General features: G+C 39.1%; 1 protein-coding gene across 1 annotated transcript in view; it reads left to right on the forward strand.

The window, feature by feature from the left end:
- LOC140928674 (uncharacterized) overlaps window positions 1–12,725 on the forward strand; it is a 46,219-nt gene extending 33,494 nt beyond the window's left edge. The window contains exons 51-66 of the mRNA XM_073378451.1: window positions 1,518–1,573; window positions 2,975–3,060; window positions 3,722–3,835; window positions 4,009–4,184; window positions 4,684–4,735; window positions 5,836–6,026; window positions 6,915–6,989; window positions 7,422–7,519; window positions 8,189–8,332; window positions 9,851–9,931; window positions 10,042–10,146; window positions 10,493–10,590; window positions 11,236–11,306; window positions 11,409–11,474; window positions 11,657–11,851; window positions 12,548–12,725. Coding sequence (XP_073234552.1) covers window positions 1,518–1,573; window positions 2,975–3,060; window positions 3,722–3,835; window positions 4,009–4,184; window positions 4,684–4,735; window positions 5,836–6,026; window positions 6,915–6,989; window positions 7,422–7,519; window positions 8,189–8,332; window positions 9,851–9,931; window positions 10,042–10,146; window positions 10,493–10,590; window positions 11,236–11,306; window positions 11,409–11,474; window positions 11,657–11,851; window positions 12,548–12,664 — 1,725 coding nt within the window. The 3' untranslated portion in view covers window positions 12,665–12,725. The remainder of the gene's footprint in view (window positions 1–1,517; window positions 1,574–2,974; window positions 3,061–3,721; window positions 3,836–4,008; window positions 4,185–4,683; window positions 4,736–5,835; window positions 6,027–6,914; window positions 6,990–7,421; window positions 7,520–8,188; window positions 8,333–9,850; window positions 9,932–10,041; window positions 10,147–10,492; window positions 10,591–11,235; window positions 11,307–11,408; window positions 11,475–11,656; window positions 11,852–12,547) is intronic.
- The last annotated feature ends 268 nt before the right edge of the window (window positions 12,726–12,993 follow it).

Genomic DNA, 12,993 nt, shown 5'->3' on the forward strand with positions numbered 1-12,993 from the left:
AAATAGTAGCTAAGAAAGCAGACCACGCCACCAACGGTTTCCCCACGAAATGACCTCTGAGAAAGGAGCGCAGAAATTCCATACTGATGACGCGTCACTACCCAGTTCTGGGTGGTAGTGCTTCTGATTGGTCGTGCCGCTGGGAAATTTGCTTCAACCAATCAGAAGTACTACACAAATCTGGCAAGTGACGCGTCATCAGTATGGAATTTCTGCGTTCGTTTCTCAGACGTCATTTCGCGGAGAAACCGTTGGTGGCGTCGCTAAATGTCGTCTGTTTTCTCAGGCTAAATTAATAGTGATGTATGGAGCATTGCAAGACTGCAATAAAAAGATGAGGCCATCGTGCATGTTTTCGCCTTACGTCCCTGTTATTCTAAGTGTTTTTTACTTGGTTGCGAAATGATCGCAATTTGAACAACTTTCAAAAATCATTATATAGCAAAAACCATAAAAACTACAAAAACCGGAACATATCTCATAATCCCTGGTGCCTATAAATCTTGAGTTCTTAATGCAGAGTTTCGGCGTCATTTATGATAAGTACAAATACGGCTTCTAGTCCTTCTACCAGCCAAATTTTATTCTTAAAAATATATTTTTTGTGTAACTAATACGAGTAAGTGGTGAACTTACGCAACAGGACGGGAGAGGTAAGAAGACGGCAAACCTTGTGTGACAAGCGTGACAATAATTTGGTTTTGAAATATCTTTTCGCCAAACTTCGCTTTCCTTTCTGGTCTTTTGTAAAAGACCAGAAAACATAAAATGTTAAGTAAAGATAACGACAAACTCGTGTAATAACCCCGTCACGTTTGTCACACACGAGCATTTTGCAGTCCTCTTCTTCCTGCCGTCCTGTTGCGTAAATTCACTAGTAACACAAACAAAACTGACGGGTCATGCACCAAGTTCGTTTCATTGAAACAAGATGACAAAACGATAATTTCAAATTCAAATTATAATTTTACGCGAGAGGACTTGGGCAAGTTTCATAATTAACACCCTTTTAACCTGGAGAAGTTATCGTTATCGTTATTAAAGTCTTTGAAAAATTTTGACTTCAAAAGTCAACTTTTGTTATCTCTCTTTAGGCGGCCGGTGAAAATCGCTGCAACCTTAGATGTTGCGATGTCATTTACAGTAGGTGATGTGCAGTGTAAAAGAGAAAACTCAAATTTTATGCTCGCAAATACTTGACAAAACTCATTAGAAACTGCTTTTATATTTGTCACTGAAAGCTACTGGGATTTACAAAAACAATGAGAGGATTTTTCATCAGTTTCTTGACTTTGATTTATAGTTGACTTCGGGGTAGGGCCAAACAACAGAAATCTCGAGTTTGCCTTTAAAAATGCTAATGAGCAATAAAAAAAAGGCTATATCCTCGGTTATATTAGTGGAACTTTGTTTTAAAAGCGGTAAGTGGAGTTATAGCAGTCATAGCCAACTATTTGCATTTATTTGATTGGCTCAACAAAGTATATAGTGGGTTCATATGTAAATCTCTTTTTCAGACGGACAGAGATCAAAACGGTTTTGGTGATCAATGTGACGGACCAGGGAAAGATAAGTAAGTGATAGTTATTTAAAGTAGTTGCAGCGCCTGATAAAAAACAAATGTGACTTATGCACCTATCAATGTAAATCTTGTAGGGGGGGGGAGGAAGTGCGGGCAAGGGGCGGGGATTTGATGCCTGAGACTATCCCACTGTCGGGCTTTTGATCGTGCGAAGCGACCCCGGGGTAGGGACATTTGACTTTGACCGATAGAAGCCTGGTATCAATTCAGAAGCGGTAATCAAGTCCGTCCCTCGAGGCTTTCTGAAAGTCACACTGTTGGAGAAAGTTATGAGGTTTTCATTTGTTTTAATCGCCATAATCCGATACTTTACATGTACACTGTCATCTAAACAGATAATGTCTATTTTGAGAAAGTTTTTATCTTCAAGTTCCCACCTGACTGAAATCGAATTCTACCATGAAAGTGAGAGGATTTTTTACAGGTCACTGATCCGACCTGTTCCGACATGTGAGCCGATGTTATAAAGCATTTTACTTTTCATTAATATAATAGCACGGTCAATCCTCCTGGAGTGATTATGTTGTTCAAAATAAGAGATGCTAGTGGAGAGAGAAAATACTTAATTACGCTTTTTTGTACATTTCTTTGTCGTTGTTTCGCATGACTTCCTAGTTACACGTTTTATGGAGAAAATGTCTTATTTGCTCACAAAAAATTAGTTCACATTGTTGCATCTGTTCCCCCAAAATTTCGATCTTGTGTTCCTGTTCGCTTGTTTTTTCACTGCCGCTCATTTCTCACCTTGCTGGCTGGTTGCATTTCTCATTTTCTCACCGCTGCATAAAATTTTCATGTTGTTCTGCCAACGAAATTCGTTTCCTTTGTTTTTATCTCTTGCACTTGTTCTTTCTCTGTTATCCATCTCAGTGCAGATATCAAAATTTAGTCGAAAAAAAGATTTGTCGGCTTTGTTTTTGTTTTTTCTCTCTAAAATTACGGGTGGTCATGCGAGTAGTAAATGTGACATTTGACATCTTCTCACATGTATGGGGTGGACGGACGGACAGACGGTCATGTGATAATATATTTCTCAAATTTTGTCTTACCCATGGTGCTCTGCTGCTATCAATCCACGGGATAACGCAATTGGTTTACTTGAGACCTTCCGGTGGATAGAGCGATCCAACGTTTGAACTATCGGGGCCTGGGCCACGTTGCATAAAACCTTCTTAAGATAAGAGAGCTATTAACTTTTGTTCTGGAACAATAATGTGTTGTTTTGAAATAATAGTTACTAGTTCCCTTAATCTTTAGATGTTTTTGCAACCCGACCCATTTGATTTGAGTTAACTCATAATTCAGTATTCGACTCCAGTAATTATCCCGTGTTTTTTCCAGCAAGCAGAGAGACAAGATAAGAGATTTATTCCTCTTTGTTATTGTTTTAAGGGATGGTGATGGAGTCCTTGACGAATTTGACAACTGCCCTGATTTGCCAAATGGTGACCAAGCAGATGCTGATGGAGACAGAAAGGGTAAAAACAATTATAAAATAGAGAGATTTAGAGTCACGTTTTGGTACCACGTGACCACGTTTTTCCTTTACTTGTTTTAAAATGTTTTTCTTTTATTTCCACAAAAAAATTATTAGTTTCACATTATTTTCATCCATAAGAATTGTTTTAATTAAAAATGATTTGGAGAAACATTAAAAAAATAAATGCGAGTTCAAGAGGAGTTAAAGTACAATACAATACAATACAATGTTCTTTATTTTGAGAGGGTAGATACATGATTAACCCAGTAAAGAGTTTTCTAACACATGGCCCAAAGTACTCTAAATTTGCATGAATAAACGAAATACTTTGCATCAAACAATTAAGATCGCCTTTGAACGGGCAAACGGATTCAATCCGAGCTAAAGTCTTTGTCTAACTGTGTTTATTCATGCAAATTTGGAGTACTTTAACTCTTCTTAAAGACGCATTTATTCAGTCCATTCCTTGATAATGGCGTCATAATCGCGCCGAAACGTCGGAACATTATTTCGTTAGTTTTAACGACAAATTCTTTACCTGAATCTGCCGTTTACCGTTTGCCATTGGCCGTAACCGTTAATCTAATTCTCTCTAAATATCATTTACACATTTTCTATCTGATCGCTTTACTTACGTCACACTTTGCATTCCTTATTAGGTGACGCCTGTGATGACGACCAGGATAACGATGGGATAACCAACATTTGGGATAATTGCCCTATGATCAGTAACCCACATCAGGAGCATAACAAACTTTCATATGACGTCAAAGGTAAAAAAAAATTAATTTCCGTGGAAATATTAAGGGAAAATGTAGAAGTATAACGGGCAGGCGTTTTTCGACATTTTACGAGTTTTTGTTGTTTTGTTTGCTTATGTGTGGATCTATAATTAAGAAATCCACTAATGACCCAAGCCAGAGTAAAATCAATAATTTTTTTTCAGCTAATCCAGTTGGTGACGCATGCATAGATGACTATGATGGGGACAAAGTCCCGGATGTCGACGACGAATGTCCTCATGTGAAGCATGTCAATAAAACAAACTTCCGCGATTATTTCACAATAGACTTGTTTCCAGGACACCCTGAACCAAGCCCAGAATGGAGAGTAGCAAAGATGGTAACCATTTTCAAACTTATGAGTGTTTTACTATTAAGAATCGAAGGCAAGCTTGCATTATACGCTCTTACTTAATTTTGTGTACGTTTTCTGCACTTTTTCGTAACTTTTTTTTTGCACTCGTATTTTCCACCTATGTTGTTCTGAACGCATTTCTTCTGCTATTTACTGGAAGCTTTCTTATGCTGTGCCTATTTTATATAGTGAAAGCTCTCGTAAGCGGACACCCTCGGGGCGCGAAAATGGTGTCCTTACTGGAGCTGACCGCTTACGAGAAATCAATGCAAAAATAAAGAGTTTGTATGGGAGTCGAGAAAAACGGGCTTTTGTGAAGATGTCCGTAAGGAGAGCTGCCCACTTATGAGAGTCAGTAATGCTTACATTTTGCCCCGGTTCACGCACTTGTCAGGTACTGACTGTATCATATGCAGAACTTGCATATTGAAGTAGCCACTAATAAATTCCTCTGATATCAGATTTGTTGGTTTCATCTTTATAGGGCGTTGATGTTGAACACGTGTCCAACACAAATCATCCAGGAATGCTTATTGGTAAGTGAAACAGCCAATCATGATTCAAGCCTCATCCTCACGGCAAATGTTTTAGTTAAAGTATACCTACTCACAGTAAATATAGTCACAGCTTTTTAAGATTTTAAATTTGCCCTTGTACAAGTCGTTTGTTAAAAGATGCCAGCCTCTAAATTAAGGCTTTGTTCACACTATATCGGCTACCTTTTCGTGCTGAACTCGAAAATAGGGGCACCCAACGAGAGTATAGTTCAAAACCACTTAACCATAGCATTGTTAAACGTATTTTAGTATTTAAACGGTAGATATAGGCATATTTTTATCCCCTAAAAATTATTTTTCATCTGTTCGGATTTCCTAGCTGAAAGTCTGGTGATCCGAAAATTATAGGGATCAAAACTTACCTTTTCGAAAATTTCAGCTAGAAAAGAGGCTCCCGAAAATTCTAGGTGACCTTTTTAGGGTAAAAATCTTTTAAAAATGGGCAAGTATGCCATTTTTTTGATGTTCGAAAATCCTAGGAGAGGCAGGCAAGCAAGAAATTTTACAACAAATGTTTCGAAATTTCTAGATCTCAAATCGTCTTTCGAACAGATATTCTTCCGAAAATTGTCGTTGGGTGCCCCTGTCGAAAAGCTATACGTTATAGTGAGAACATCCATCCGATAGGTGACTCTTCACTTAAGAGTTCGGCGCAGCGCAGCTTCGTGCCGCTACAGAAATCGCGCCGAAATCATCGTTCTTACGTGTGAACAGAAGCCCCATCCAGTATGGCTACGCGCCGGCGCAAAAGCTTTCCGGGACAATTTGAACATCTATCCCATATGTGACTCTTCACTTTAGAGATCGGCGTTGCGCAGCTTCGTGCCGCTACAGAAATCTCGCCGAAATCATCGTTCTTACGTGTGAACAGAAGCCCTATTCAGTATGGCTTCGCGCCGGCGCAAAAACTATCCGGTATAATGTGAACATATCCTAAGTCTGGTGTATTGACCTCAGAGCAGGTTGCCTTGATTTTATAATTGATTTCAGAGGCTTAATTTTCATTTTAGAATTGCTGGTATTTTAGTCGTTAAAAACACAAACTGATTGTAATTTGTTAGAGATCTCTCTTTCTGTAGGATCTACGCGCTACGGACCAGTGGATTATAGCGGCACAATTTACGTAAAAGACATGGAAGGGTCGGACTATTTGGGTGTGGTGTTTGGGTACCAATCAAACCGTAAGTTTTACGTTGTGATGTGGAGGAGAGAGAACATAAACTTTGCAAAAGAAGACATCAATGCTGGAATCAAAGGAGTACAGTTGAAGGTGAGAGACACGTTCAAAAATATTTTTATTGCCGGTTAATCAACTTAATGCTGGAGCTAATCATACGTTTTTGAACAACAAAAAAAGCGGTTTCTAATTTCCCTTTTCCTATTCTAGATTTATTTCACTGGTGTGAGTAAAAGGAAATCTTCTAGATCGATATAGGAGACTTTTTTGTGAGTTTATTATGGGGCTTCCTCAACAATTGATGATGTCTTAGATAGGCTGTGTTTCTGTAAGTCCCTAGATTCCACATGGCGTGGGACAGTCTGGAATAAGCTTTTTATAGGGAGAAACAAAAATGAGGAAAATAACAAAGCCTGATTCTGTGATTTAAGTCCAAAGCATTTCTCAAATATCACCACACAATACACTGACATTATACCCTGGAAGCTCCTTGAACCAAATGCATATGATTATCTTTGGCACGGGGTTATCTCCACATACAAAAGTTTCAGATAATAATTTTGTTGCTTCCCTTTAGTAAAATTGCTAAGCTCTATGATTTCGAATTGCCGACAAAACCTTACGCCGCTTTCTTGGCCAGTCAGAGGTAAAACCAGAACTAATCTTGACTTGCTTAGTCACTCGTCTTTTCCCGCTCTCATTGATGCTTTGCCTTCTCCTTGAGCCGAAAATTTTGCTTTGGCTAAATTTCATTTTCGAGTGGTCTAAGATCTGGCTGTAGACGGGTTTAGATGGTTTTACCTAGTGCGGAATAGTGACCTTTATAGGAATCTGATTTACCTCGCCGCGAAATTCGTCACTATTAACTTTAACTTTAAAGAATAATTGTTAATTAGTCACAATTTCCGAACACACCTTAAACCCACAATATAGTTCTTAAGCCTCTTGAGTTCTTATTCTGATCAAAATAATTGTCGGTAGGTTGTTCAATCAACCAATGGACCAGGGCCCAGTTTAGCAAAGGCTTTATGGCACTCTGGAGACACCAGTGGTGAGGTAGGTTAACTGAAAACCTTTTATCATCATCATTATTTATTTGCCTCTCTGAAATGCAGTTGAGTCTCCATGTTCGACCATCTTCCATTAGCGACCACCTCTCATAAGCGACCACCTATCCAAAACACCAAGATCGTGACCACTTTTTCTTGACGGTTTTATAGTTTTCCACTGTTTTAACCTCCTTTAAGCAACCATTTGACGCATGATGTGGTGTTTTTGTTCGCAAGAACGCCGCTCAGAGAATACGAAGAACTAAAAGTGATAACACGGAGCTACACGTATACGTAATTTAGAAATTGCAGTGGAGACCCCCTGTGGTTCGACTGTCGTAAACGACCACTAAATCTTCGCATTTTTGTTGGTCGCTTGCAGGAGGCTGTACATTTAAAAAATTGCTTTACCTATTAATAGACAAGGATAAATTTACAGGTCACTTTGTTATGGGATGATCCAAACATGAAAGGCTGGAAACATCAGACTCCTTACGGCTTCCATGTGACGCATAGACCATCTATTGGACTTATAAGGTGAGAAGAAGTATTGCTGTCTTTTGATTTATCTTTTTTTTCGCTGGTATGCATTCCACTGAGTGAGTTGAATCGCCTAATCTTATTGGTTGCCAAGAGGTGGAACACACATTACTACTGTTTCAGATGGGACACATGCATTCTTATTTAACACGAAAAAGAACGCCTTCTGCAATTTTCTAAGGTGGGTGCCCGGACCCCCGTTTAAGATGTATTGTGTTGTAATTTATCGTTCTTATCTGCCACTGAATGATTAAGCTGCTTATCAATTAAAATAAAAATGATGTCCTCTCTCAAGTACAGTCTGATAACTGAGAAAAGAGGCGTGAGTTAACGGTCTGTTCGTGACCTATTTTATACCGTCCACCCATCGTCGGCTACTTAATCAGTTCACTCTTTAACAAATGTATTGCAGCTAGAAACAGTAAAATATCAAAAAAGAGGCAAATATTTTCAACATATATTACGATGTTAAGAATCCCAACTCGTAAGTGTCAAAAGATTTGTTAATTTACATGCGCGGCAGAGGAGTTGAACTGACAGAGTTTCCCTGAAACAAACCCATCAGTCAATGTGGTACTCGACTACAGGATCACCGCATTGTGAGTCCAAAGCTCTGACAACGTTGAATATTGGTTATCTTTTACGAACATTTTTTATTGTGTTTAGGGTTAAAATAAAACAGGGAGAGAAGATTATAACTGACTCTGGAAACATTTACAACACGTTACTGACCGGTGGGAGACTGGGAATGTTTGTTTATGGTCAGCATGACGTCATTTGGTCAAGACTTGAAGCCCGCTGTTCTGACAGGTATAATACTCCATAGTTAATAAAGTAGAACGGTTATGAAGCCCGGCAGACGTCTTTGTTATACGTTTTTGTTAGCTTTTTTAGACTTGACAGTGCACAACGTTCAGTAGGACTCCTATAATATTGAACTAAGTCAACTCAGGGCCTGTTTACATGGAGGTGGGGGACCCCAGGTAGGTGAGGTAACCCGTGGCGAGTCACCCCACCTATCATGTAAATGTGAACAAATTAAAATGAGAGATTATGTGGACAGACGGGTCACCCCACCTAAGCGAGTTACCTAACTACCTGGAGTCCCCCACCTCCATGTAAACAGGCCCTTACTGACCAATAGAAACATCGCTTTAATTATTCAGTCAAAAAACAAAGGATTGTGCTCGGCCAGGAAGCTTCTAACATAAACTGCAGCCCCGTTGTTTTCATCTTTGATGTTTGCCGGCTTTCATAACCAGTCTCCTCTACTGACTATGAATACTCCTAGCCCTTGTTTTTCTTGTCCACGTTTTAGTTTCCTTTTTCGCTGTGTATAACTTTCGTAAACTCAAACTAAAGGATATACAGTATTAAAACGCCTGATATAACAACATAGTGGATTGAGAACCTCCTGGCAGAAATTTGCCACTTTAATACCCAAAAATAAAACAGCCCGTTTAGCCAAGCAAGATCAAGCAGGTTCTTATATGTGGGTTATACTAAAAATTATGTTAAAAATTTTAACCAATGAGATTGGCTTTTTAGACTTTATTCTACAAGAAAATACTGTACCAAACTGTGTTGACAAATAAAACTGTTACAGATTGTAATTCCTACAACAAAAACACTTAATTGCCTTCATGGACCTTGCATAAAAGAGGTTTTCAATGTACAGGTGTGAATATATACTGTAGATTTAAGGATCAAACTCAAATTTCCTTATTTTTCTGGTAGTCAACAATTATAATTATCTCCTTCATAGATATTAAGAACCTATTTTAAAAGGACCTAATTAGCCTAAATTGTCAATCATATAAGTACCCCAAAATATAACAACCTATTTTGCCGGACTCCGAAAAACGTAGGCTCTTATACGCGGGCGTTTACTGTAATCGTGGCCTATGAATACAAACGTCCGTTGGTGACGTTTCGAAGGATAGACTCTGTCCTACGAAACGTTCCTAGCGGCAAAGCTAGAGTTACGGCTTTATTTGCAGGCTGGAATAATCTTGAAACAACAAGTTATAAAGTTGCAAGAATCTCTGACTCTGACTCTAACAATTTTTTATAACAGGGCCTCTATGAATCTGCGCTTTGGTTTCTTAATAAAATATGTTTGATAAACTTGACTTAGCCTATCCATAATAGATTTGTAAGGAAGTAGAGTAGTAGTAGTGGGTGGGAATCAGCGCGACCATTACTGCGTTCATATAACCTTTGCTAGGAAGGAAAGGGATTTGAAAACAATTCTTACCGGGCGATAAATTGATTTTGCAGGTTTTATTTCCTTTTTCAGTTGCAAGTGTTGTTCTTTTTCTTTTTTAGAGTAAATCAAGCCCTGTTGTTTGATGGTGAAGATGATCACGTGACATTACCGTCAATTCATAGTTTAGGTTTGACAGACAGGTACATAAATCGTGCGTTGCCATTTAATCTGGAACGTTTTGCCATTTTTCATCCACATTTTTTTCACCTAGTAACTAATGTCTTTTCAATGTACCTATTGTGACTTGCAGCTTTACTATAAGTGTGTGGGTACTCATGGCAGCGGACTACCCCATGACAGTCATGCCCATCGTCTGTAGTGAGGAAGGAACATTATGTTTTTACCTCAATGACAGGTTGGTGATTGGTAACCGAGCTAGGACTGAGCTAAAAAACTTTCACCGTAGAACGATCATAACGTCAAACAAGTTACACCGGGTCCATGATACCCATATTTTTATAAGTTGTTGTTAAGAAGAGGAAATCACTTTTCAGAACAAAAATCAGCACTCCTCAACAAGTAGACGACGACAGAACCCTCAGCGAAAAATCAAACAATTAAAATATCGTCGATTTGGCACAAGATTTCAACTGCCGTGTGATAAGAGCATAAAAATGAGGACGTATATTTCGGTCTCAACCTGTTATGTTTGTTTCCTCTTTCTGTGCCTTTATTTATTATTTATTCATTTATTTATACAGACGCGTTCATGGAAACTTAGGAACATCCACAGTGGAAGGAAGTGAAGTTATAGAGCCTGAGGAATGGCATCATCTTGTCTTCAGATTTGATGCACAAAGTAAATGAATGAAGTGCTTTTTACTCACACGAATTGTTTTTGTTTACGCGGTTCTGTGTACTTGCTTGATATTCAAATATCGAATAATGTTTTAAAAGTCCAGTTGCTGCCTCCTCCTTCTCCTCAGGCGTTTGGTCGCGAACAAAGGCGAGCGAGAAGCGCGAGCGACTGGTGCGAAGCGCAAGGGACCGCGGAAAAGAGAAAGAAAAGTGCGCCTGCTTTCTCCGTTCCGCCTTCCTTTTTGCGCAAATTTACTTTGGCTGAGAGACGTCTGGGTACGAGCTAGGTTCAGTGGCTAACTGGAGTATGTCATTGGCCTATTTTCATGCGTTAATGGCTTCTTTAGACTCAGCTACAAGAAGGAAAGCTATACACCTGTAGTCAAATTAACAGAACGGTAGGGGGAGAAGTGAATGGCCCATGTTTAGACTGTTTAACACTCGTTGTTGTCATGTATCATTCCTACCCTACGGGTACCAGAGGTTTTTTTCTCGCTCGCAGCAGGAAACTTCGGTGTCGGCCGCCGACACTAGGAGCGGCGAGGCTATGAAGACTTCACCGAAAAGTCTCTGGCACCCAGGGTTTATCATTCGTAATTTGTTCCGTGACTTGCGAAGTAATGGTTTTTTCTTTATTGATTCATAGGACATGAAATCGAGGTCTTTGTGAATGGATCATCAGTTGGAAAAAAGACCGAAACCAGGCCTTACGTTTGGGTAAAGAGTTTTTCAACTTTGCTGTAGTTTCCGATCAGTGATTATTCCTCTTAGTTTTTATCTCTTTACCTGTTTCTTGTTTTTTTTCTTCTTTTTTTTCAGACCCCAGGTGTCAAGATTTTTGTGGGCCGGGATCAAAAACACTTTTTTAATGGGATGATAGATGACGTAAGTAACAACTTCTTCAAAATGAAATTTCACGGTTTCTGTATCATTTTGAAGTTGCAAGGTTAGAAATATCTTTTGGGTGTCAACTTCATTCAGGTAACACCAGTGTTTCATATACTTAATTTCTCTTCAAGTTGCACGCCACAAAGTTCTACCTTATGTCTATTTTGATAAATCGATAGCTGACTTTGTGGGGAGTACGAGTTCCTGATTATGAAATTAAAAACTATATGAAGCTGGCGGGGCTAACATGGCCTATTCACAAGGGTCTGGTGCGAGCACACTTCAACATGGAGGACACTTCTGGTTCAGTTATATTAGACCAAGCAGGAAATAATTTCCATGGCAACCTCGTAGGAAGGCCTCTCTTCGTTCCGGTAAGAAACTGTATATTTTTGTGAAGAGCTGTTAAATAACTACCCTTGCTTCTCTTACGAGTGATATTTCCAGTCTCGCCCTTATCGATGTCTTGTAGTTAATTTTAATTACCTAAAATACAGACTTTGTGATTCACCTATAAACCCAGTTCAAACCCGCAAGTCAGAAACAGGTTCTAAACAGGTTCCTAAGGTACGGTGAAACGGGCAAAAACGTGCAATTTGTTTAAATTTGCAACATTGCTGCCGGAAAAGGAGTTGAATAGCGATGTTGCGTAAGCTGTCTTGCAACAACTCAAGTTGTTGCGATTGTTGTAGGTTTCGAAAATTTGTTTCAGAAAATAGCGAGTGGTTCTACTTTTCCGACAAAATCTGTACATGTTGCGCGTTTTACCGGCCCAAGGCAAACTTGTTTTGCCGCAAGTCTCGTGTATGGCGTGACACCCGCGTAATTTTATTAAATCAGAACTCAGAAGTCAGTTTTCACGCAACTTGCAAAACCCTGACCTGTGGCAAGACAGGTTTGATTCGTGGGTGATAAAACTGGCAAAACAAAGTTGCGCGTCTTTGTTGCCCGTTTTACCGTAGTTTGAAAAGCAGGCACCACACGACTCAAAGATTCCTCGACATCTTTAACAGCCCACACAACCCCAACATGATTGACTATTCCCCTTCTGTTTTTTTTTTTTTTTTCAGAGCACAGTAGATAAGAACCGTTTTGTTATCACATACCCAAACAACCGTCGAAGAAGAAGCGTCAAAACGAATCAGTCCCTTTTTAGTGCCTGGATCAACAGACATACTGAACTTTAAACCGCCGTTACCTTATTGTTATTGTTTTATAATAAAGTGGATATTTATTTGTTTGGTTTAATGCTTTACCTTTCCTGTTCCTGACTATAATTTTCCTCATCTCCCCACCCCAGAGGAAAGGACTCGGAAATGAGCTGTTTTCATAAGGCTCAGTCTGACACCTTGATGGCTATCAAACAAGAGAGATGTTTATTATATAGACACGAGTGTTTTACTGGAAAATATACCACTCGTAAAATTCATAAAACCTACATTTGGGACCGGAGTGGTTTATTTTCCATAATCTCACACGTGAGTTTATCGATGACGTAATTTCGGTCATTTCCCTC

This window comes from Porites lutea, chromosome 2 (assembly GCF_958299795.1).
Source record: "Porites lutea chromosome 2, jaPorLute2.1, whole genome shotgun sequence".
In the NCBI taxonomy this organism is placed as follows: Eukaryota; Metazoa; Cnidaria; class Anthozoa; order Scleractinia; family Poritidae; genus Porites; species Porites lutea.